We start from the raw sequence: 27202 nt of genomic DNA on the forward strand, positions 1-27202 counted from the left end.
ATGTACGCATGTGACACACACACATGCACACGCACACATTTAAATACACAAAGAAGACTACAAAAATTTATTTTAGAAAAGGACCATAAAAATAGAAAACCATAGTTACTGACAGAAAATCTGAATTAGAAATCTGAAATCAGTCATGCAAGTTAAGACCTTTGATGTATGTATTTTAAGGTTTACTTTATAACATGGTATGTGTTAGTTCAAGGTATAGATTATGTAAAACAGACTTTTAGAGATAGTTAAAATAACCTTTTCATTTAGAAATGAAAGCCCTTTTTTTGCCCCTAAACAAACCCACAACACTTGGACGATTATAATTTTTTCTTAAAAGACACATGCACATGTAGTTTTAGTCAACGTATCCTTAATAAGGTAAGTGGAATTGTTTTAGTAACTAAAGGAGTTACAATTATCCTAAGGACCCTGGACATAGAATGTAATATAATACATACTATTTCCAGGTTTCCAACATCACATTTATCCCATGTGATGGTACATTTCAGCATAATAATGCAGTGGTTCTGGCATACAGGAGACACAGAAATAATGTCAAAAGCAATTCTTCACATTTGGATCTCACCACATCAAGTGCAAACAGTGAACTTAAAACATGAAAATACAATTTGCTCCTTCTAAAGTATACGTTTTTATCTCTTGCAAAAAAAAAAAAAAAACCCACATTTATTTCCAATGCCTCAAGGTGAAGAGGATGGCATCTATCATAAGTGCAGAGAATGTCTGAAGGATTTAGAAGCAATCTTTTCATAATGTTTCTTTGGGTGAGGAAGTGGAGTTATGAGTTACTCAAAATTCATAAAGATTATTAAGTTTACATCCTTACAGAAGATCTGCTGCTACTGTATTTCTTCACCATACTGCCAGCATCGCAGCCCAAAACGATTGAGAACCTGTCTCTGGTTCAGGAAATCCATCCATTTTGTGGTATCAGTGCTCTGCCGCATAAAATAAAGGTTCTGTCCCATTCAAAACAACAACAACAACAACGGCACAAATTACTTTCAGTGAAGCAGCCTACAGTATCTGCCCTGAATGCACGGTACTCATTCTATCCGTATTCCTTCATGTAAGTGGTTTTAACAGGTAAGTAAATTCCTATTTCAGCAGGTTTACTCCAGATTATCAGCTTGTGTGTCTGTGCCTGCTGGGCTATTTGAATGATTACCCTATCCCCCAAAGGCCTCAGCTAGGACTGATTCTGCACCCACGGCAGTGATCCCTCACAGTAAGGAAGCCTCCCACGCAACGGTCAGCCATCCTGTTTGATAAATTCCAACCTTTCAGCTCATCTAAACTGAGCCTATGGGCTTCATGTTTTTCCTTCTTCCTCTTCGCTTAGGTCTATGGGAAGTTATGAAACATATTTTTCTAGTCCTCCCAGGAGCAAGGCCAGGTTCACAATTTGACCTCAGAAACACAGCAGTCCTGCAATGCCAGACAGCCTGATAGAACTGAGTATTAGTGCTCTCTGCCTGGCCCACACAAACCATAACATGCAGCATGGAGCAATGTTACTTATGGGAAATGACAAGCAATGGATCAGTGGGGGAAAAATAATGGGATTTAATCACGTAAAAACATCACAGGCACACAGCTCCCTTTCAACAAGCTGCCCCACTACAGGTGAGGGCACAATATTCTTAGGAAACTAACCACCTATAATTTATAATGGAGCTGCCTAACCAGCTATTTTGATCAGATGAAGTTAAAGGATTCTTAACACACCCAGAGATTCTAGTTCCCATCAAGTCAATATGCCCCTGGAGAATGATTTTAAACATATGTGCAAAAATATCTACCTATGCATTGGATAGACGTCTTAGATGTATGAGGAATGATCCCAGGAACAGTTTTAGGCTCATATAAAAGACTGTCATCACAGACTAATTATAGACAGTGATACCAAAAAACGACGGCTGACCCTGCAGTCTTATTTACACAATTTCCAGCCAGAGGGCTGTAATGTGGAGCCCCAGTGGGGGCATTTCTCTCTGAAACCCAAGGGCACCTGCATTAAAGAAACTGGTGTAAACGAATCCCTTTGCTCCATGACAGAAGAGAAGACACCAATACTTCAATTATCTTGATATGGAATACATGTGCTGACCTTCTTGAATTCTACATAATGAGATACAGTTACCTCTTATTTATTTATTATTATTATTGTTATAGTTTGCACTTTACCATGCATTCAATTAGAAGAAGGACATTTTGAGGCAAGAATGATATGCTCTTTGGACAGAAGGTAGTGATTCAAAAACTGCAAAACTTCAGCTTTCAAAAATAGCCTAAGTGACCTCTTGCAGTACTCTGACCACTCCGCAGCAAGCAGGAGGCAACCCCTGTGAAGAGCAAATTCTGGCAAAGTTCTCTCTTCACAGATGATGCACAGCTTAAGCTATAATGAGTTTTTGGGTTACAAATGCTGAACGCATTAATATTCCTTGATGATAATTATCACAGTATAAGCACCTTCCCCAATGTGAGTAGCATAAAGCAACTGAAGCAGCATTTTTACTATATTTGAAACAAGCTGGAAAATGGGATTTTCTACTCTTGTAACCTGAGGTCAACATACATCAAGCACTGCATATTAAACACACCTATATGTGACGCTCATTTTGCTTCCCTTCCCTTCTCCTTCATGTATACATAAAGCTATCTTCTTTATTCATTCTTTATTATGAAATTCTTGGTAGGAACATACATGTGATATACATAATCTCAAAACAAAATGTACTTCCATTGCATCATAATGAATCCTATGTTTCTTCTTATGAGAATACAAGTAGCAAATAAGATCAGTAAGCCGTGTTTTACAGATGAGATGTGTCTCTGTGCAGTTTGAATGAATACTGTGGTCACTGGCTGCATATAAAATAGGAAGAAAATTAGAGTCTAGCAAATAGGCTTCTAGAAGAATCAAACACACATTTCATATAAATCTGAACGAACGACCAGTCTTTACCTTTACACCTTCAAAACTAATAATACTGATAAGCATGGAAAGGTTTAAACGTGGATTCAGCCTACCAACAAGATGACAGTAATGAAGTCAGCATCTTATTTACTGGCAACATTTTTGCATAACGCTCCCAGATACCAATTTTCATCCCAGATTAAAGGAATAATTACTGTTATTTGGGTAATAACTATCAAATATTATAGAAAAATTGACAAAGGTGGTCCATTATGCATCATATCCATATGTACAACAATATCTAATACTCATTATTTGCTCCAGCATACCCAAATTAAAGGCTGAAAAGATTCCATATACTATACCCCAATTTGATTTGATAATATGCTATGAATGGACTATAAATCAATTTTCCCTCATCTCTCTTCCTTCCCCTTCCCCTACTCAGTAAAAAAAAAAAAAAAAGGAAATATTTATTATAAAGCTCAACTGATGTTAGGCAGCTTAAAATAATCACAATTAAGGTCTTCTTACTAACATGCTACAGTGTCAAGTTAGTACTCTATGTAATTAATGCTAACAGCATTTTGACTTAGTGACAAAATGAAAGCCAGTTTGAACCCTTAATCCAAAGAATGTAAATTGGTTGAGGTATTCAGTAGGTGGGAATCTGTTGAACTCATTTGTACCACGTTACCCTACACTTCATTTAGAAAATAAGCCATGCTACAACTGCCTCCAGTTCTCCAGCATCATTTTTACTTATGCGCTGCAAAAATGTCTTAAAATCCCATTTGAATAGATGGTAGGGTTATAAGAGAACCTTTACTAAATATTTAACAGTACTATTGGCGTATTAAACAGTATAATGTGAGAGCCATGAAAGCATGATCTACAGGGTTTGCCTTCTTCAACTTAATGCTGGTGCTCATTTGAAACACTCCACAAGCCCATTCATCAGCAGAACTGATGCATTTTAAAAAGTCCTCATTTACTAGCAGATAAATGTGGTTAGAGAACCTTTTTAGTGTAGAAATGACTGAAAACCTATTTGATTTTACTGTTCAAAATTTGCTTTACTATGGCTAGGGAAAAAAAAGACCCTCACGAAACATTTAAAAGGCCATTTTGAAATAATATGTAAAAGCTAAAGGAACATAGCTTTGAAACAGGTAGGGGAGGGAATATTTTTCACCAAAAATACATCAAAACAAGGCAACAGATTTATAGACAGCTGATACAGCACATATATTCATTGAATCTGGAAATAATATCTCAAGTACATATTATATAATGAGATTACCCACTGAGACTCTTGCCTGACTGTGACACTGTTGGCAGGTGACTTCATTTGCAACTACTCACAATTGCTTTTTTTTAAATGGGTGACTATTATTTTGTGTACATTAAGATATTTCTAATTACAATTATGCCTTTTGAATAAGTTAATAGAATATTTTAACCTGTCACAGTAGATAGAAAGCAGGAATTCTCTTTGACAATGTATTTCTTTTCTTGAACAGATATAATATAGACTCATTTAAAGAAAACCCCCTTTCTACTGGAGGCCTGCAGAGTTCACATTTATTCAGTAAACACTATAACAATGATTATCTGTCCTCCCAGTTCTCAGTGGAGACTCTTGCTTTTGAAAATGTCTTGTGGTGACTTACTAAATTCAGGCTATTTCAATTAGTATTACTGCACATTAAAAATTAATTGCATTACTGAGTGGATTAAGGTTTAAATTTCAATTCTACAGTATGTGCACTAGAAATGACAGCTAAAAATCAATGCTCTTTGGCCCACAATCGGAAGTGTGTGCGGTTGAATAGCGTGGGACTGGCGTCACCGGCCAAGCAGTTTTAAAAGACTTGATAGTTCTATTGAAGGTGTGTCAGTTCTAATCCTGGATTTTAGTTTGAATGCTGCGCAGTAGCCCAGCCTCAGAGAGAGAAAAACAAAACAACAGCTGCACTAACAATTTGAAAACAAAAATGGACACAGGTACTAAAATTATGACAACAAAAGGAGTAATAGTGCCCCTAAATACACATCTAATTATCCCTTGGTTAAAAGCTTGTTCACAATTCTGTTCAATAACAGTGGAGAATCTCTGACTTCAATCTACATTATTTTGCTATTAGTTACTGGGTAAAAACAGTAGATCGGGGCAGGCAACAGGCTATTTTGTAAAGAAAACAACTAGTGTATACAATATTCATAATGACTTTATCTATGTCTTAAGGAAACCCAAAAAGATACTGAAAATACAAATCTTTTCTTTAAGAAATAATCCCATCTAGACCTCTATTTTAAAATGAATTATTAAACCTCTTCGGGGAAAGGGACAAATTAGGATGGGCAATAGTTGATCATTTTGACTACAGATTTATAACATCTATACAAAATGGGTGAAAAGAAATGTGTCACTTTTATTTATAGGAAATTTGTTCTTTTAAGAAGATGAAGATGAGAGACATTATAAATGAAGTCAGCAAAGAGGCATTGATAAAGAACTGCAAAACCACCCAGGGTATCTGGTTTTGGAACTGAATGGTGATTGGTATGTGCATAAGAGAAAAAAATGATGTCTGCAGTGTTCCTCAAGATCCCCTCCGTGTTGCACCGGTGGCCAACAGCAAGTTCGGCAGCAAGAGAGTAAAGAAGATGGGAAGTAATAATAACAATAAAAAGAATAATCTGGTGCAAATGGACCCTAAGGTGTAGTTGTCATCCCTGTGCAACAATCACCCTTCACTGCAATTTACTGATGTTGCTTCATTACAATACAGCATATAAAGGGGCAATGCACAAAGTCACTATTTAAAGCTACATGGTTAGAAGCAGTGCATCCCACCCTAGCAGGCACTGTTATGGGAACTAAGTCAGATTGTTCAAAAGTGAATTGACCTGTAAAAAAAAAAAAAAAAACAAAACCAAAGAGGTGAAACCTGAATGCAGCATGGTGCTAAATTTGGGGAGAAAGAGAAGCAAATATAGCAGGAAAAAGTGTTTCCTTAGTGAAATATTAAAGAGATCCCAAATTAATCTGAATTAAAACATCCTTTGAGAGTGTAACAACTTGTGGCTTTGCTAAAAGGAAAAGATAAAGAAAATGATGTTTCCTGTTTGGAAAATATAAACAGGCTCTCTATTTTCTATTTTCATCCCTCATAAAATGAACTGAAATCATGTTTCTAGGTAAACATGACACTGTAAATTCAGGTTAATATGACTGAAAAGAGAGAACGACTGATTCTTCTAATTTTTGCCTGCCGTAATTGAAAGTCTTACTTTTCAGTCAGTGCTCAAAAGATGCCGAGGCAATGTGTTATGGGGAAAAAAAGAGATTCTCTCCTCACCAAGGATCATTGAGTATGTCATTGGTTAATTCTTGCTCTATGCTTCTCATTAGCATTACCCTCAAGTTTCTGGTTATCATATCCGAAATATTAAGACATAATAACTACGAAGGTGCAGATAATTGGATATTAACCAGAACATACTTGACTGGGCAGGAGGTAGAGCCCTGCTTAAACTAATCCTGAAATATATTAATCACCAATTAATGAAAAGGTTTCAAATTCATTTCTATTATAGAACACCTCCGAGTATCTAAGCTTTTTCTAACAAAATGACTTGGAATAACAGGGTAGAAATAAGAAATACAGCCATCTGATGATGGCTTGAATTAATTCTTTACAGCCTGTTGTCAGGTAATCATGAAAACTATAGTTAAAGCCTTACTTACTCTTTACAAAGTCTGATGAAAAGAAGGAACTCTTTTCAAAGTTCAGTGGCCTCTGTTTAATACTCCAAATTTATCCCTTCAAATAACAGAGCCATAGCTAAATATTTCATCAGAGAGCTGTCAGAATATTATCCAAGTCTTCCACCTCTAGACCTTCAGCTCAATAACAGATGTACTCTTAAAACATAAAGCCAATTAATGGAAGCCTGGAGAACTCCAGTGAAGATATGCTATATACACAGTGAACACTCCATGATACTAGGTTGATGAATTAAGAGATAAAAACCTTGTCTAGTAGAAAATGTCACCCACCACTTACTTACATGGAAATAAAGTAATGATAAGAAAAAAAAAAAAGAAAGAAAGAAAGAAAAGGAAGAAGAAAACATAAAGAGGAACAAATGGAGAAGAAAAGTCATACTTCTGTATGTTCCATGTGGCTGCAAGATTGTGTCTGATATGTACGTCTAACAGGCGTTTCATTAGTTTGGTTTAAAAAGCCTCACTATGTTCTGTGGAAAAACTCGTACAAGTGCTCGCTAAGTTAGATAAATCGCTAGAAAAATGCCATTCATCTTAAAGAAAAAAGTAAAATTTCTAAGAACATTATTTTCTTAAAGAACAATGTTTTCTTAAAGTGTGAAAAGAGACTGTTATCTCTTTTCATACTTAAAAGATGCAGTTCCCCAAAACTCTGAAGAAGACTCACATTTTTATGTCAGAGGAAACAAGGCATCTGAATTAATACAATGCAAGTGTGAACTTAAATGATACCATTTCTCTATTTCTCCTGCCTTGATTCACTTAATTTGATGAAATAGTAAGAAAACGCTTGTTATCTCAGAGTTCATTTTTTTAATTCTGTTGTTTGTTGACTTTAATTTTAATAACTCTTAAATAAGCACTCACAGCAGATGGACTTAAAATATGCTGGCAAGCAGGCCCTTTTATCAACAATTTTGCCATAGAAATACACAAACATTTCAATGGCTCTTCATTAGCAAACAAATCAACAAGTGATATTTTAATGCATGACTTTATTCCATCTCTGTGGGGACTGCAGTTGAGAGTGTGATGTACAGTACAGAGAAAGGAATCATCAGCCACAATGTCCCAGGGCTCTCTCCATTGAGGACTTCGCAGCCTCTGCTTAAAGACTGCATTTAATTGACTGATAGACAGTAGCTTCTTTGTTCACAGAAGACAGCGAAGTAATGGCAGCTTGAAAATCGTACCATCTACAGGGTCTCCTGAGACTAGTAACAGGGGGATATGTGTCAGGAATAAATAAATAATCTAATTATTAAGCCACTTCCTGTCAAGTTAACTCCAATTTGTTGGCTTTTGAAGGCAACAAAACGAGGCATTTTTCCTCATTATGCTTCTCTTTTTATACCAGTGGTAATCACAGGCGGATTAAAGGGTGCCTGATTGGTTTTTTTGTCAAGGAACTGAGAAGCAGCCAACAGTACAGAAAAACAGAGTTGGGGTTAGAAGAAATTTCATGCTTGTCTCCTTTCCAGCTCCCTAACAGCCCACACGGCTGCCCCATACAGAGCTGCCAGCTGTACAGCAAATGTGTACCCCTCCAACTGAGGCCTACCGGGCCACAGGCGCCATCCTGAGAGCTGTGAGATACCTTGCAATCTTGGCAGGTAGCTACTGCTGTCATAGGCATAATTCTAAAGGTGACCTACGAAACCCCATCAGCTCACCAAATGCAACAATATGAGCAGCTGAAGTTCGACACCCACTCTCCATATTGGCTCCCTTTCCTTTGTTTACTGCTATTAATGGCCCTGAAACTAGGAAATAACCTATGGAAATAGGTCATCGGAGACCTTTTCCTTTGATGTGTGTGAACCGATTCTGTGGAAATAGGTCACCACCCGTGTGTGTGCATGGGCAAGCAGGAATGTGCAGGGATCTATATCTTTTTAGGTATTGCTGATGACTTTTAGTGCCCTCCATTCGGAAATGCTTTGCAACCTTCATTCAGAAACAGATACCCACGTCTGATAATGAACATATCAAAGAGTGAGTGGAAAACCAACACATTGGTGGTGTATTCTACAGGAAGTCAAATCAAAGGTGAGGACACAATGAGGTCCAGAAGCCCTGCCATTGTATGTCAGCCAGTCACATGGCCGTATCCAACTGGTAGGGCCTCTCTTCCTAGCGTCTCTGTGCTGAGCCTAGGAAGACAGGCTGGCATCCAGTAATTTGAGAACAACATTTTTCTGAAGCCCCTTTAGGAGCAGTGTGTTCTAAAGAGTAATAAGACGTGGAATCTTCGATCTATGGCCTCAGCCACAATCCTCAGCCTCACAGAAAATTAACATCACAAGAAATGTCTAGCACGCTATCTTTGGGGTTTATAAATGTAAAAATACACTAACTGCCAGTGTTTTTTATTCTTGTAAATCAAAACTGCTAGACGCAAGCTAAAACACATGATTTGTCTTTTAATAGCTTAACCCTGAAATTGAGTGACAGACCTGAAGATTTTATCCCAAGTTCCTTAAGAAATGAGAATCCAAAGAATCACAATGAGCTCTTAAAAACTCTGCCTTCCTCCAAAAAGTCATTTTTCTTTGAGTTTCTTTTAAATTGTCTTTGTTTTTAGGAAGGCTGATCATATGGAGCCTTGGTAAGTTCCTGTGGCCCCTCTTTGCACTCGGTAAGCAGTACAGCTATGTTATATTTATGCCTGCGTATGTCCTTTCTAAATACATCTTGAATTTTTGCTAAATTGTGCAGATAATTAAACCCTCTTCATATTTACAGTCTGCTTCATTGGTACCATGAATTCTGTTTTCAGTTACTGTCTGCAAATTCCCTCTCTGAACAATTTCATACTAAGCAATAACACTTCATTTTACATAAGTTTTATCTGATGTCCCCATACAGAGCTGCCAGCTGTACAGCAAATGTGCGGTTCTCAAACTGAGGCCTACCAGGCCACGGGCTCCATCCTGAGATCTATAAGGCACCTTGCTGTCATTGGCAAGCGTTCCCTGCTATCTCTGTGACCATCACTCCACACTGCACACAACTTAAAATCATCTGATTATTAGAATTTGTGGCCCACACTCCATTTTATCCTTTATTTAATCGATCCCCAGATCACACATTTGTTTAAATGTTTTGGCTGGTTTACAAATCATGCAGCCATCTGCACAGTAGGTGTGACACCATTTTTTAGACAAAAGTTACGTTCTAAACAAAGATAAAGTCATTTGAAATGCTTTGGTGTTTGTTATTCTGCCTGGTTCACTTGGACCAACTCGAAGAAATAAATAGAATTATCTGTGTAAATCGATGAACATCTATGAAAAACAACACCCAGCAGAACGCCCAGCTTGCTCCATTACCTACGTTAATATCATGACAGCTGAGGAGAGATGACCTGGCCCACTTCTCATGTCTCCTGTACAGATGGCTATTAAAGAGAAAGTATCCCTTTTGTATGGTCCATGTAGAAACCCTTTATGGGCTTTTCAAATAAGCCAGCATTGCCCACATGAGGGTAGCTTTCTGTTACCATGAAACTGCCCAGATTTCATCTTTTTTAATCCAGCTCTTGATGAAATAAGCCAGTGTTTTATCATATTTAACACCAAATGCTTGTTTCTTAATTCTCTGAATTTTGTAAGCAATCAAATAAAGATGATTTTTTTTAAAAAAGCGTTCAGTCATCTTCTCATTTACAATGAATGTCAATCAAGAGTCCAAAATATCTCAATGATTTTGAGCTTCTTAGGATAGCATGGAGATTATAAACACATATGTATACCCACACATATAGGCATTATTGTTGATCCATTTCTATTCATTCTTTTGAAACCAGTCAGTGAAAGTAAGAGTTTAAAGGGCAACGTGGACCTTTCTCTTCCATATATTTGGATATTTTCCCTTAGGACATAAAATCCTAAACTACTATGGACCTCAAAATACTGGTTTTAGTCTTTTCTAAAGCAAGTGCACTCAAGCTGAAATGCTTCAGAGGTGATACTGAATGCCACAAAACGATAATGAAGATTAGTCTTATAGTACACCACCCACTAAAGAAATGAAAGGAAAACAATGCCATTTGTGACCTTGGGCACCAAACAAATTGCAGGATGTATGAATGCCACCTGCCACAGGACAGACTACAATTTCACCACACTGTTAAGAACCGATTTACTCATTCTTGATGCCTTGACATCAGTGATATATATCACGTGTAACACAACACATAGAGTACATATCTTCCCACATATGCTGGAGAAGAGCTTAATCTTTTCCTGGTGTTTTGAAAATCGTGATTATCTATAAAATACTGAGTATTTATTAGAGATATAAATACAAAGTCAGTATCTTTGCATCAGTGTTTTCCTACTAGCTATCCTTTACAATCCCAAATTCTAGCTCTGCTTTTCTAAGAGATAAATATATTTGCTTCTTCAAAATGCTTTAACATTACACTTGATCTATCTAGGACATGTTTATTAGCGACCATTTCTGGATTTTCCTATCTTTAACAAAATGGGGTATTCTGACACTTAGAACAATTTTGCCATTACAACACTGGTCTTTCTAATCAGATGAAAAAAAAAATTTATTAAGTAACCATTTCTAAGTGTATTATTAAAAATAATCCTTATGTAAAAGGCTTGTACCTAGTCCATTCATTTTCTCCATCCATGAACTTTGAAAGGGACGGCTGGAAATGGCCATAGCTATATACTGACTACTTGTCCTCCAAAGCCCACAACTATAGTAATCAATTCCAAGGATAATGGTATTTCTCCCCTTTGATCATTCCTTTGTCAAGCTGACTGGCCTTCGATGGTGAGTGTACTGCTGGTTGTCTACCACCAGCCGCTCGCAATTTGCTCACTATGTTTCATGAGACAGTTGTTTGTGGCTGTTTGGAACACATTTGTCTCTTTGGGGATTTATGCGCTAGTTGCAATGCCAACCTCCATAGTGATCGAAATTTCTTTCTAACTAAAATAGATAATTAGAGGCTGGTAATTATTGGTCAAGAATTATCAGAGTGAAAAAATTAAGCTTCTCATAAATAGTTCTTGGCAATGTCATCTCTTTATATTATCTCATGCCTAACAGCCCTTTATTCAGAGCACTTACAAATTTACTCTACGCTGTTGAGCCTCATAATTTTATATGAGGCAATCCCTTTGCTGGGTTAAACACATTTAAATTCTCTTGTTTCATCTCTATTTGCACTAATCCATACCAAAGAATAATAATAATAACAGACAGCTCAAAGAGGAAAATAACAATAAATATTTACTATGCTGATAGAAAAGAGAAGGGCAAATAGGAAATTAAAGCACCTAATACATCCTGGTATCTTGTTGTATTCTCAGGTCAAAAGCCAACATAAACTATGTGAAAAGAACAAAGGAAGAGAGGAAAAATTTTCTTATTGGCACAGATCTTTAAAGAGGGAAATCTTTTCCCCAGGAAAGCTGTTAAAATGTTTTGTAGCTCTTTTTGTGTGTGTGTAAAGAAGAAAAGAAACCCCTGAATAGTCACTGGTCTGATTTCTTACTGAAACTGTGTCGAAATGTGGTGAAGAGGGAGGTTTTCTTTTTTTCCTTAATAGACATAAGTCAATTCCCTAGTGCATTTTTATCGAGTAATTATTCTCGCAACTCAGACCATGTGTCCACACCTTGCTGCAAAACCGCACTTAAGAAGAGCACCTCCGGTTTGTACCTGGTGGAAACATTGATGGTTTCTCTTTCACAAATGTCCCTGGCCAACAGCCTGAGACCAGCACATCCAGAAAGATGTGTGGCGGTTGCTTGACACTGAGATTGCACAAAAACATAGGTGCCACAGAAGCAAATGCAAATGACTTGAGTAAAGAAGGAATTTAAAGTTACACCTCATTGGGTCATCTGTAGGTCTTGTTTTCCATCAGGTGACATAATCCTTCCTCTACATTGATTGAAATGTAAAACAAAATCCGCAAGAACACTATATACCCTCTTAACAAAAGGAGTAAGAGGCTTTTCAGATAGTCCCTAATCCCCCTTCCTCTACTGAATGTCTAGTTGAGATTATTTTTTGATTAGACAAAAAACACACACAGATATACAGCCTAAAAATACCTACCCTCAATGGAGGAATTTTAGCCAACAAAATAACGCTGCCTGCCTCATTTGAAAGACTAAATAGCACATTAGGATTCTAAAAAGGGGTATCAGCCTTTGTGACGCCCTTCATTTTTGCGTTCTCTCTCTCTAGATACTAACAGCACGAATAGGGTGTAAGGACTTGGATGCATGGTCAACAGATAAAACAATTAAATGGATGCTACTCATTTATTTAGGCCTCAAGTGCAAGAGAATTACATATTTTTATTATTAAAAATGACATGAATATTAAATAACTAGACCCTCTGTGCAAAGGAATGGAATGTGCTTCTCTGATGAAAGGTGAATTGTTAAATGCTCAGGTCCCAAGAGGTGAGTGTCTTATTAATCCACTATAAGGTAGAAGGGAAAAAGCCTTGGGAAAGCACTAATGATGCAAGGAATATAAAATAAGTACAAACAGGAATGATACAAAGCAATTTAAAAAGAAGACAAAACAAACTGATTAATGTTTATAGGCAAAATGATACTAAAATTGGAAAATCAAAAAGTACCGTTATGCTGAACATTCAATAGAAATTCTAAATGTGCAAAAGAGTATTAACATTGCGGTGAAAATATATTCAACATATTCATCTGAGTACTGGGACAAATAAATCCAGAAACAAAAATAAGTTTACATTGAATAGAACTAATAAGAAGCATGACCACAAAACTTCACTGAATTTCTCATGAACTGCAAACTTCTAAGAACTGCTTTCATTCAAGCCTATCTAAAAGTGCAGCATGAGGTAGAATCATGAATGACTGCCACCAACACAGTCTACTCAAGAAATAAAGAGACGGGAAATATTAACATTTATCATTTGGCAGGAATTCATTTTTTCTAAGCCACTCCTCTCCTCTAAAAAGCAGTTTTAAAAGTTTACATAAGGTATTTTTCACATTCTCAAACAGAAGGGAATTTCAAGGAAACATCTGAATCTCTCCTACGTGTTGCCATTATCTTCTAATCACTCACTAAAGTTGTCAACGCTATTGTCACATTGAAGGATATACTATTTAATATAGGTGAAATCACTAATAATATTAATACTTAAATCTGGAAAATGTAGAGATAAATTGATCAGTATTTTAGCTGCTATGTATAAGTTCCATTTTGCACAAATAAGCTCTTAGTCGTTTATAAGCAACAACCGCCTACCTATCATTTGAAAACCATAAAGCACATCCTTTTGAAAAATTATCAATTTTCCAACATGCCTTTGAATTTATCTTCATTAATTTATATCAGAATAATGGAAGTTTTGTAATAGCTTTAATGATCAGAAATGACAGGTGAACAACCTTCCACAAAGCATTCTTAGAATACTTCTAATTAGTATACAATAAAACTTGTTCCTCCCTGAAAACAAGTTCATAGTCTCAAATGTTGAATTTTCTTTCCTGTCTTATAGAGTTTCATCGTAGGAGAGTATGAGGTTAATTTGACTTTTTAAATATTATAATTATTTATGGTATTATGAAATACCATGAAGTGAGTATGAAATAAAAAACTCGTAGTATAAAAAACACAAATGAATAACAAGAATAGCATAAAGTAATAGCAATTGTCATTTTACTAGTAGAAAAATGATCTGCTTGATAAAGTTTAATTGGCTGGTAAAACGCTTAGTGTTATTACTAAGTGCTTATCAAATTAAAAGACATAGGCACTAATCCGTGAGGAATTAAGAAATAATGGGACAATATGAATAGGTTAAAAACATATCCTCTTAGTTTTAGCCCATGTGATACATGCAAAATCCTAAAAACAATGGCCTGGAGTAACTTCAGAAATCTTTCCCCAAACCACTTTTATAAAAATCTATGGAAAATTTGGTGGGGAATAAAAAATGATTACTGAATTCTTTACATGATCTTTATGATCATGATTATTTCCAGACTGTTGAAACCATACATATAAAACTATTTTATGGCTATTTAAATTATTTATGTTTCCCTATCACAAAAACTCACTACTTCAGATTTTGATACAAAGATGCTTAAGCAACACACAGCAGTGCCATTACCATAATAACTTCTGAAATTAAAACCTGTCTAAAACTCTACGGAAAGCTAACATCCAGTTCATTAACCATTCCTGTTAGTTTTCAATAATGCAAAAATGATTAGAAGTTTAATTTGTTAATCACCTGTGTTTTGACTGGCAGTAGATATATAATCCTCTGCAGAAGTCTAAACTAGCCCTTGCAGAAAATAAAATGTGCTAATACCTTATCAGGACTAATAACAGAAATTAAAAAAAAAATCAATCATGCCGAGGAACACCAATGATGGTTGAACAATTAATTCATCTTTAACTCTGTTTAATGGTGATATACACAAGTAGAAGAAACATCTATCTGTAATAAGGTTTAGAGTGTCACTCACCAATCATGTGATTTGCAACATGAACCTGAATATCCCATTCATTGTAGAAAACCATCTGACACTTGATGCATTGATAGGTCTTCTTCTGAGAAAACAAGTATAAACAGAGTTACTTAGACACATGGACTCTTAATTGTTTCTTTGTTTAAAAAACATTTTTCTGAGATGCTGGTCTTACCTATGTTGCTAAGAAACAAACTAAACTACAGGGCCACTTGGCCCAAGTTCCACGAATTCCTTACTTACACCTTATGGCTTGATCCCAACACCATATTTTCATTTGCAGACATTTAGAAGAAAGAAAAGCACATAATTATGGCATAATATATTTTTAAACATCCCTAAACTCAAAAACAGAAGGTTTTTAAAACCAGAAGTATTACAGAAATACAGTTTTAAAAAACATGAGTATTAAAAAAAAATCTACAGCGTTTCAGAATCCAATGTCTTTGAAGATCAGGCACAATTTCATTCTGACCAATATAACTAGGGTGTTGCTTCTAGCTATCCGTAAGTGATATGGCTAATAAGTTAAGATTCACGGATTCCAGCTAAAATATTTAGAGATATAATTTTTAGCTAAAGTCTACAATTTAAATGATGTTTTAGAAGCTGCTAAGTATTAGCATTTAAATATGTACTTGATCCTATAAAGATATAGTATCATAATGAACATTCTAACACTATTTTATCATTTTACACAACAGTCCTGTGAAGTAGATAGAGCAAGATTTTTATTACAATTCTTATAGCATAAATGAAGAAACTGAGGTCCAGAGAAATAGAAAGATTTGCTTGATGTCACGATGCCGTACAGCTGGGAAGAGAAATACGTTCTTTTGACTCTAAATGCTGGTAGGCTCTCTGATTTCTGAACTATAAAGCAGCCATTATAATTTTACATCTTTATTATTGAGTCCCAGTACCTATGAGATGAACTCAATAAATAGAGTATTAGTTGTGTTTTCCAGAGCACATACTTACATAACTTCCTTTTTGATGAATCTTAATATTTGTAATTAAAAACCATGTTGGAAGACAAAATAAACCATTATGAAAATAATCCATTTTTAAAATGTCCCAAACATGAGAAAATTACATTTGTAAAATCACATAAATGACATTTTCTTACAAGCATTTTTTACAGAATTATCGTTTCATTTGAAGTCATATAAAATTGTCTTACAAATGGCATTAATAACGAAATACTAGCCTGTAAATTACAATCAATTAGAAGGAACTGAAGTTCTTTAGAACTTAACAAAATCAAAGTTAAGCACAAACATTTAGCATAATTCATTTGAGATTTAAAATTATAAATGCCATTAATATAATTTTTTCCTAATTATTGTAATTTAACATAATATTTTCTTCTGCAACAGTGAACAATATTCTTTGTAAACCACACAAGTATAGGCATATTTCCACTGGAGGCTGTCTAAATTATCTGACGGTCTTCGTACATTAGGCATATTGCGAACTATGTGCTGAATCTAAATCTAACACGGACTTCAAACACCCTGACAATCACCAAGGAAGATTTACTACACTGAGCTGTTTACAAGATGCTTTTGATGGTGACATATGGAGCAACATGTGTTACGTAAATAACATCTATCCCTTTTTTAACAATATTTCCCTTTAGAACTAGTTAGAAAATATTTCTTACTCCCTGATGACCTACATTATATATTGTTTATTAGCATACTTCTAGCATTATTCCTGATATGTGACCTTGCTGAAAAACAAAGAAACATAAACTTAATGGCTAGTCTTTTCTCTTGTTAGCACAGTAAAACATGCAATATGTCGAAAACTGTCTCCAAAAATGATGACTGATGAATATGTTGGCAGAATATACTAGGGCATTTTTTTTCCTAGTCTAATAATAAAGAATAAAACCATTTCAAAAGCCAAAATAATAAAATGCCAGCACTTACTACTGTCTTCAAAATGAACTGACACATGTAAGTTTTCTTTTATCATGGAATGAAAATGCTTTTGCCACTACTGATAATTCAAACATTAATTCTCTCCACTCATAAAACAGTGTCTAAAATGCTATGTTATATATTTTTATTAAAAAAGCCATATTCTTATCTATAAGCTCCTAAATTTACGGCTAAATAAGAATTTACTGTGATCAAAAACAATGAACTGTGATTTTGAAATACTGAAGCTTGAACTCTACTTCACCATATTTTCCACATTTCCCAAATACAAAGCCATGATATGCAAATTGGTATGTGTTAAAGGTTTTCTTTTTAAAGGCAGGATATAAAATTCATTTTTACCCTCAGTTTTTAAAACGGTGATGTTAAATGACCTTTAAAGCATCTTTCATTATAACTATAGATTCTTTGCAAAATATTGGAGAGATCCCTGCATACCTGTACACCATCTTTAAGTAAAGGGATTATAACCTCTGAACAGTGTCAGCCTTGGGGAACTCATTCCCTTGGAGGTAAATTTATTCCACCTCTGTATGCCTAAAATTATGAGAGAATTCTTCCTAATTCTAGATCCAAATCTGCTTTTTCTGCCACTTTCACCCATTGGCCCTAACTCTAAGCTCTGGTACTACACAAAGAAGAGGTTGAATCCATTGTCTAATATGACAATTACATTAGCCCCTTTTCAGACGGAACATAGGGGCACAATGTAAGAAACGAATTACCTCCCATCCTGGTTACCTATCTCCAGGTCAATGTTTTAAGAAATAGAACCCCAAATGAAGCTTGATATTCCAGGTATGATCTGACCCTTGCAGAGTACATGAGGATTGTCACCTCCCTTAGGACAATTACTTACATTTATATAAAAGACAACAAAAAAAGTCAAGTGAGATAATTTCTTTTAAAAGCAGATAAAAGTAGAAACAGAACTTCCATTGTTTGGGCCCCAGATTGGCCTTTATCAACGCTTAAGTTGTCAATTTACTTGAAATGCTAATTTAGTACATTTTTAAAAGAGACTTTTTTTTTCATTAGCCTTTTTAAATGTGCTACTTGGGAGTGGGATTGTCATTTCCTGATTGTTCTCTTTTGTTTTCTGATACTGATAGATGTAATTATCAAGGATACAACTTTTTCCTAGCACCTCATTATTTTTGATTGATTTTGAGAACAATTTAAATGTGCCTTTTTGACATTCTTGTTTTCAGTTACACTCTGGGTAAGGTACTCAGAGACTTTTTAAAAAGAACATCTCATAAATTAAAAAAAAATGATTAGAGATGCTTAATAATATAGTTTTAAAAAATTATTCTGATTAACCCTGTTACCTTCCATTCCATCCATTAGGACTCAGACTTCACATTCAGTCTTACCAAATTTTAAAAAGTAATTTAAAATAATAATTATTAAAACTTATACTTTGTAGAAATCAAACTGCTTTGATTTCTTTTACCAAAATACTGAATGGATTTTTAAAAAATCAGTGCACAGTAATCCTCTAAAACAGAAATGAAAAAAAATTAAGTTGTTACCATGGGAGGTGACTATTACATCAATTTCTTTTTCTGAAAATTGGCAATGAAAGGGTCAGAAGCACCTTGCTTTTTTTAGGAGGAAGTGTAGGTCGTGCCTATTTGATGAGTGAAAGCTTTTCTTTATAGAAGAATGACAGCAGAAGGGGTGACAAAATTAGATATTCACCATTTTGCAATGCCAAATAACATGGTTCAGGATAATCACTAATGGATGCTGAAACTAGTGGAAGACAGGTTATTCTGAGATACTCAAATTTCATCCTTTGATCATTGCAAAGCGAACTATATATCTTTACAATAAATTTAGCTAATGGTAATTACTCTAACCAGACTATTTAGCTTAATACCATTAAGAATGGAAATGACGTGACCTTGTGTGCCTCTCAATGAGTTGCAATATGAAGTATACATCACCAATATAGTATCTTATCTAAAATGTATACTTGAATATAATTAAGTCTTTAGGCCTAACAATCCAGTTTTCAGTAAATACAGGGATAGGGGAACAAATATTACTATGAGAAAAAAATGCAAATCCAGAATATTCTTTCAGAGAAATGGCCTGTTGTCTTCGAAAAGGGGAACAACTATTACTATGAGGGAGAAAAAAAACCCCTCAAATCCAGAATATTCTTCAAAAGAAATGGCCTATTGTCATGGGGAAAAAAAGTGAAGAGATGAAAGAGACTGAAGAAGACTTGAGTAAATGCAATGTGTGGGTCCTGATTTGGGGGGAGGGGGCTGAAACAGCTCTAAGGCGGCTTTTGAGGCAATTGAGAATAATTTAGATATCAATCTGACTATTAGCTGATTATTAGATGCTATCAGGACATTACTGTTACCTTTTTTAGATGTGATAATGGTATTGGGGTCATGTGGGTAAACATTCTTTTTGGTAGGAGATGCATACTGAGTATTTATAGGGATGAAATATTTGCAATTTACTTTCAAAAGTTTTAGGAAAAAACATACATAGTCATATATAAGTAAATGGCTACATGTTAACCATCATAAACTCTAGTTGTATACATGAACATTTTCATAATAAAAACTGGAAAAAATGAATAGAGTAATTCATAACATGCAGTTTTAGAAGCTCAGCTTAACCCCTGATTCACCTCCGCTATTCACTTTAGACTCCCATACTTGATATGCACCAAAACTAATTTGCACTTAGTTGTTTTAAGTAGCTTTGCAAACATTTTGGTATTTGTTTGTGAAGTTCTTTTTCCTTTTTTTTTTTTTTTTTTTACATAAATCTAATGTATAAACTCTAAGAAGTCAGGAACCATAGCTCACATTCATTTGTATAATAAAATAATAATTTAATAAACTGTTTCATACTTTAGTAAAGAACTTGTACGCAAAAAAAAAAAAAAAATCCCTTGAAACAGTCCTGTAAGAGTAGATAAAGGAGGGATTATTATCCTCATTTATAGATTAATTAACCGACTTGGTTAAAGTCATACAGGTATAACCAAGCCAGGATTCTACTGTCTTTCACACACTGGATTTTAACACAGTTTATATTCTGATCGCTTGCAGGTAAATTTACAATTACATTTTAGGTGCGTTTCAAAAGGAGGCTTTCCATATAATTAAGTAGTGCTTTGGTCTTTGACAATGCCAGGAATGGTAGGAAAAGTAACTTATAAGAGTGAAGGAACTGTCTGTAGCTAAGTTAGCCTTAGGCTCCCAGTCCCAGACTCTTGACTAAGATTCATAGGATAGAATTGGCTCTTAATTCCCTAAGTCTATTTCAATATTTTCCCTTTGTCATCAATGTTCTGCAGTTTTCTTCTTTTTGCCATGTTTTAAACTGTACATTTAAGTGTATTTGCCTTGCTCAATACAAAAATAATAATTTCAATTTGAGATCTCATGTATGTCCTCAATTCTTAAAATTTTCAGTGATTAAAATCACTCAGTTATTAAGTCTATTTATGACAGTCTCCATTCACTTCCATCAGAATCCTTATTAGACATAGATTAGAGCCTCTCAGTCTATCCCCCATGTATTTTAACTGTCCTTTCATTCACATTTTAAGAATCTATTTGTCTTCTTATGTCCTACTCTAGATCACTTCTCTGTACTCTTACAAAACACTGATTCTCTCTTCACAGCTGACCAATCTAGAGTTTATCCTATTTAGCAAAGCTTTTATTTAAAATGACTATTTTTCATTTCCAACATTTCTAGTTTTAAACATTCAAATGCTTTTGTTTTATTTCTGCTTGGATTTGCTTCATAATTTGTCACTCTTTTCAGTGGAAATCATACCTTCATTGATCTTTCTGAGCTTCTAAACATACTTATTTCAAAGTCTTTGTCAGACTGTTCAAAATAATTAGTTTCTTCTTTTTTTCTGCTTTACTAGTGTTTGATTCATTCATATACTTTGGAATCTTGGTTGAAAGCCCATTTGTAGTGATTTTTTTTTCCTATGTGCTAATTTCTTCCTTTCCAGTAGTTTCACCATCGGTTCTACTGGGGCATCCCAGGCTACTGTACCAGAGCTGGGTCTCGGAGGAGCATTTCCTGCCTATCTGCTGTGCTGCAGGGATAGAAAGACATTGCAAGGTAAATCACAGAGGCAACACATGGGTAATTCAGTCTTATGTCACAAAACTGTGTCTTTCTTCCTACTCCTTCAATCCTTCAGGTAAAAATCCTAGTTCCTGGTAGTGGTCAACAGAATTACATTTTCCCAGTCTCTTGCTGTGAACAAGAAAGTTTCACCCAGGCCCTGCTTCAAATAGTGGGTCTGGATTTGTCCCACAGGGATTAAACCCTAATTACCACTTTCTATTTTTGGAAAATGTTCAGCAGACCCCTGGCTTTGGCCTTAATAACCATGTGGTTTTCTTACTTGGTTTCTAGATCTCAAAGATGAAGAACTGTTTTGGACTTGACTAAGTCCATTTGTTTTTCTGTCTTTATATTTTATCTGTCATTGCTGTGTATGTTTGGAACATCAAAGCCAAAGTTACAGAGCCATTTTTCCAGGATGTCCCATAGCTCTCAGCTCCCTCTATTTCAAGGCTTTTAAGGAAGGACCAGTGTCAGATTTGGTCACAACCTGAAATCAGGATATTGTACAATGATGCTATAAAGTATTCATTCCAAATATATCCAGTAGTCTTAGTAGGAAAGAATCTTTAGATTTTCTTTCTGTAATACTAACTTGTCGTATAGTTAGTTGTGTAACAAATCATTAAATGACCCTGAGTTTCCTTCTCTGCAAATGAAAAAATAATAAAACCTACATCTTAGAGTTGATATGAAAAGTAAATGAGAATTATATAAAAATGTTTGGTACCATGCCTACCATGTAGCATACCTGCACTAAACAGTAATTCTTAATGCTTGCTTATTTATTAAAGGTACTATTTACTGTCTATATTACTCTTTGACAGGTTATTATGGTGATGGAATAAAATATGATATAAACTGTTGTCAAAGGTGAGTAGTTTTCACCCTTCTAAGTGGACTTTGGAACCACATTAAAATTTCTTTCAACTCAAATCCACTAATTTAAATTTCATGACAATTAACAAGGGTTAAACAAATGTTTATTAAATAAAGCTTTAAAAATTAGTTGGCCCTCCATATTTGAGGATTTTGCATCTGTAATCAACCTCTAGTTGAAAATTTAAAAAAAATAAAAAATAATACAATACCATAAGAATAATCAAATAAAAAACCAATACATTATGACAGCTGTTTACATAGCACTTGTATTCAGTATCACAAATAATCTAGAGATCATTTAAAGTATATGGGAGCCTGTACATGTTTTCATAAGGGACTTGAGCATCTGCAGGGCATCATGGAACCAATCCCTCATGGATACCAAGAGACAACTAATAACACAAAGAAAATCACAAGTTGGTGACAAGGTTGGGTGAATGGGAAGGGAGAAGCAGTAAGAACGTGTAAAAAGGTTTATGCTAGCTGGGAGGAAAAAGTTGTTTTCAAGGACTATAGCAATATATATTACCATTCCAAGAATGAATATATTAATTACAAATGCAATATATATTTAAGAGCAGTAGCACCAGTATTTTGTTGGCAGACAAATGGTTACTAAACATGAGTCAAAGTAATAAGCCAGCAGCTTTCCACAAATGCTCAATAACTCAGACATTCTACTAATTTAGCCTAGTCATTTTCTAAGTAATTCTGAATTTGTATGAAAATAAGTCACTGAAGAAGGAAAAAATGGTTATTGAAATGTAATGAAAGCCACTAATGATGAAAAGCCCAAATAATTCACTGAAAAACAAATGTATCAATATTCTAATTTGTATTCTTGTGACAGTTAAAAGGATACTATTGTCTTATAGTGGTGGTTAATGTCCTGAGATAAAATCCATGTAACACTTTACATCATGCCTGGCACATGGCAACACCTCAACAACCAAGAGATATTAACCATGATCCCTAAACTCAAGGCATTACAATATAATTAGGGAAATAAAACACACAAACATTAAACTGTTTTAAGTATTTTGCCTAAATGACATGGCAAAGCAGTTTAGGACCAAGTGCCTACTTTGGTGTATTGCAAAGAGAAGACAGAACATGTCAAAGAGTGACAGATTAATACGGTCTGGAAGAGTTAGAAAACCCCCCCTGGGAAAAGATAGGAGTTGATCTAAGTTCTAAAATGGGAATAATTTTCTTGAGTTTGAAACTGTTACAGGGCCTGGTATGGTGGCTCATACCTATAATCCCAGCATTTTGGGAGGCAGAAGTGAGAGGATCGCTTGAGTCCAGGAACTCAAGACTAGTCTGGGCAAGGTAGCACAACCCTATCTCCACAAAAAAATTAAAAAATTAGTCAGGTGTGCTGGCTTGTGCCTGTATTTCTAGCTACTTGGGAGACTGAGTCAGGAGGATCAATTCAGCCCAGGAGTCTGAGGCTGCAGCGAGCTGCGACCATGCCATCGCACTCCAGCCTGGGGTACAGACTGAGTGAGACTCCATGTATTACATGCCAGCCAAGTTGCTCACAGTTCATGGGGAATAAGGAAGACAATTCAGAATAGAGCCAGTGTTAAAGAAGATTGCTTCTGGCCAACTGACTAGACAAGAAAAGGAAGAGAAAAGAAAAAGCCTATAGATACTGGTTTTAAATGACTGAGTTGCAATTTTTATAGTACCAGGGAGAAAAAATATTTAAGTCTATTAAATATATTTATTGATACATCCAAAGCTCATGTTGAATTGTGATTCCCAATGCTGAAAGTGGCCCTTGGTGGGAGGTATTTGGGTCATGGAGGTGGATCTCTCAAAGCTTGGTGCTGTCTCTATGACAGTGAGTGAGTTCTCATGAAATCTGGTCACTTTAAAGTGTGTGGCACCTCCTCGCCACTCTCTCTTGCTCCCGTTCTTCCCATGGGAGATGCTTGCTCCTGCTTTCCTTCCTGCAAGAGTAAAAGCTCCATGAGGCTTCCCAAGAAGTGGAGCAGGTGCTAGCGCTGCAGAAGTATAAGCCAATTAAACCACTTGTCTTTATAAATTACCCAGTCTCACGTATTTCTTTATAGCAGTGCAAGAATGATCTAATCCATTTATTTTTACAAAGAAAACCCTAAGCTCCATGAAGATATAAATTTAAGCTACTACTATGTTTATAATCGAGTAATAAAGTTAAGCCATTTTTAAAATGTTTTATTGAATTCTCTTTAAATATTAGATAAAATAGTATTAAAATATTTTATTTTCAAAGGCATCCCCAATAGTCAAAAACCAGGAAATAATTGAGTGGAGTCTTCAGAACAATCTGACAAGTATGCACTAAAAACAAAACTCAGGGTTAAAGATGGAGTAATTTCCCTGGGTCATACCAAACATTGGTCATACCAAACATTCCTTCCTCATGGACGGAATTTACTACCTTGAAGTTTGTGAACAAAGGGTTATTTTATTTCTAAGAATAAAGTTTACTTTAAGTTTAAAATTAATAAAGAACAACAAATAATTTTTGAGTTCAAAATTGTCTCCTAACAAATTTTCTTCAAAATTTGTCTTTCTACACACTTGAACTCATTGATGTCTCACATTAAACACTGAAAAAAACTGTGCCCAAGTTTCCCATGGAGAGAGATGCTTGATTAGACTTACTCTCCTCATTCACATTTTGGAGTCTCTTCCAAGGGACCAACTCATGTCCCTCCCTACACAGTCCACTGAGACCTTCCAGATAATGTATCTTCATCTAGATCATCTCATTTAATGTTATGGGTTCAGTTGCTGTTTATTTCTACACCATAAAAAAATCTACCTGAATAAAATCTCCCATAGTGTTGTCCACAGAGTAGGCAGTCAATACACTTTGTTTACTGACTGTTGAATGGACAATGTAATGAGTCATTCTACATCCATCACCTTCATTCATAATGTACTACCTAAGATTGGTCTATTTCTGCTTGCAAAACTGCCTACCACCTTACACAGCACCAGAAATCAGTGAATTGGAAGATGATGAATAACATACTAAATTGATGCTGTAGTGAAGGTTTTAAAAAAAAAAAAAGTCACCAGAGCACATGCTAATTATTTTTGAGCTAGAAAAAGGAATTTGTCTCTTGTTACTCATGGCTATACTATTTTGTTAGTTCCTATGTGAAGAGATTTATAATTCATAGTAAATTCTAGTTAATTTCTTACAGTGACTGTTTTATAAATGTTCATATCATTCAAGAAAGGTAAGCAATTGAAGGTGGGAAAATATGAGTTTAAATAATCACTCTTTTATAAACAAACCTCAGAAGGAAAAGATAAGTCAAAATTGGGGTTACACAAAATTAGGGCCTATTTTCCTCATCAATTATTCTGATCATGTGATTGTTTTCATTAAAAAGCATTGAAACTTCCTTCTGTTTCACTGTTACCAAAATAAGGAGCTATGGCTGCTAGATATCAAGGATCGACAGCTGGAGAGGTGAAGGAGTGGCGACAACACGTAAGCACACTGCATCACCATCAGATCACATCACATGCCCAGGGAGACCCCATCCAGATTGGTAGTATGACTTACAATCCCACCATAAACTAGGAAAAAGAAATTGTTAGGCAGAACAAAGTATTTTAGAATCCATTAAGAAATACTTTCCTAAGTATACAGTTTCTGTCCTAAAACAAATTAGATTGGTTCATTAACTCTTTATGAGTACTTGGTATCATTTAATACAAAGTCATCATAAATTTCAAAAGGATAAAACAGACAAACCTTTTATCTCATTTAAAAAATTCTCTTATAATTCATTTACAAGTTGTATCAGAATTATTTCAATAAAACTAATTCTAAATGGCTATAAGCTCTTTAAGGCTACATGGAAGGCTCTTTGCTATCCATTTGTTTGTTTTTTGTTTTTTTGAGACAGCATCTTGCTCCGTCACCCAGGCTGGAGCGCAATGGCATGATCTCGGCTCACTGCAACCTCCACCTCCTGGGCTTAAACAAGTCTCCTGCCTCAGCCTCCAAAGTAGCTAAGACTACAGGCATGAACTACCATGCCCAGCTAATTTTTTTTTGTATTTTTAGTAGAGATGGGGTTTCACTACGTTGGCCAGGCTGATCTCGAACTCCTGGCCTCAAGTGATCCGCCCACCTCGGCCTCTCAAAGTGCTGGGATTACAGGCGTGAGCCAGAGCCACCGCGCCCGGCCCATTTTGTATCTACTCCAATACATAATTAGTTACACATAACAAATTAATATGTGAATGACTCATACCTGTTCACTGTGCAATAAAAATCTTTGCTTCCTTCTACTTCTCTTTAGATGAAGGCTTCTGTGGAATCCTAGTCATTCTCTTTTGTTTATCTCTCTAATGTATCCTTCCAGCTAGTCTTCTGTCAAAGAAATACTTTGTGTTCTGGTGGTTTCTGTCTTACCTACAAAATGTAGTTTTTCTTATACTAGATCATTTCATTTACCTATGTATGTGCCCAAATTAACTTTGTCCTTTATAACTCTTATGTCCACTGAGATATTTTAATGCATGTCCCTCTTCTCTTAGCAGTTCTTACTTTGTTTCTCTCTTCCTCCATATTCTCATTCTGGGTTTGCCTTTTCTCATCCATTCCTTCCACTTGAACAGCTTTCCTACTGAGGCATGTCAGACCACCCTTCTCTTCTCCTTCAAATTACTTCTAAAACCCACCTGCTTCAAAAAGCTTGCTAGCAATTACACCCACACAATGCTGTGGGTGCTGACTTATTATTCCTGTTGTTTGTACTCTTAGTAAATTTTTTAGGACAGAGGTGTGTTTCTTTCACGTTACCTATTCTAGAACATGCTGTGCAATTACAATGTATACAAATGTGCAAGTGGTAGGGTTCTTTTAACCCCTGATTTAACTAAAATTATCTGGATTTTTCAAAATCTTCCCATTATCACGAAAATATCTTCTTGAAAAATAGGAAAAAATGCCCCCATATTCTTTGCATTTCCA

General features: G+C 35.3%; 1 protein-coding gene across 5 annotated transcripts in view; it reads right to left on the minus strand.

The window, feature by feature from the left end:
• Positions 1–27202, minus strand: part of ZNF521 (zinc finger protein 521) — a 292767-nt gene that overhangs the window by 119256 nt on the left and 146309 nt on the right. For 3 of the 5 annotated variants that reach the window (XM_031658745.1, XM_017951642.3, XM_031658746.1), the window contains one exon: positions 15248–15332. The exons of 1 other annotated variant lie outside the window; for it this stretch is intronic. In XM_031658745.1, the coding sequence (XP_031514605.1) occupies positions 15248–15332 (85 nt within the window). The remainder of the gene's footprint in view (positions 1–15247; positions 15333–27202) is intronic. One more of the 5 variants, XM_031658747.1, reaches the window with a different exon arrangement.

Source organism: Papio anubis, chromosome 19 (assembly GCF_008728515.1).
Source record: "Papio anubis isolate 15944 chromosome 19, Panubis1.0, whole genome shotgun sequence".
In the NCBI taxonomy this organism is placed as follows: Eukaryota; Metazoa; Chordata; class Mammalia; order Primates; family Cercopithecidae; genus Papio; species Papio anubis.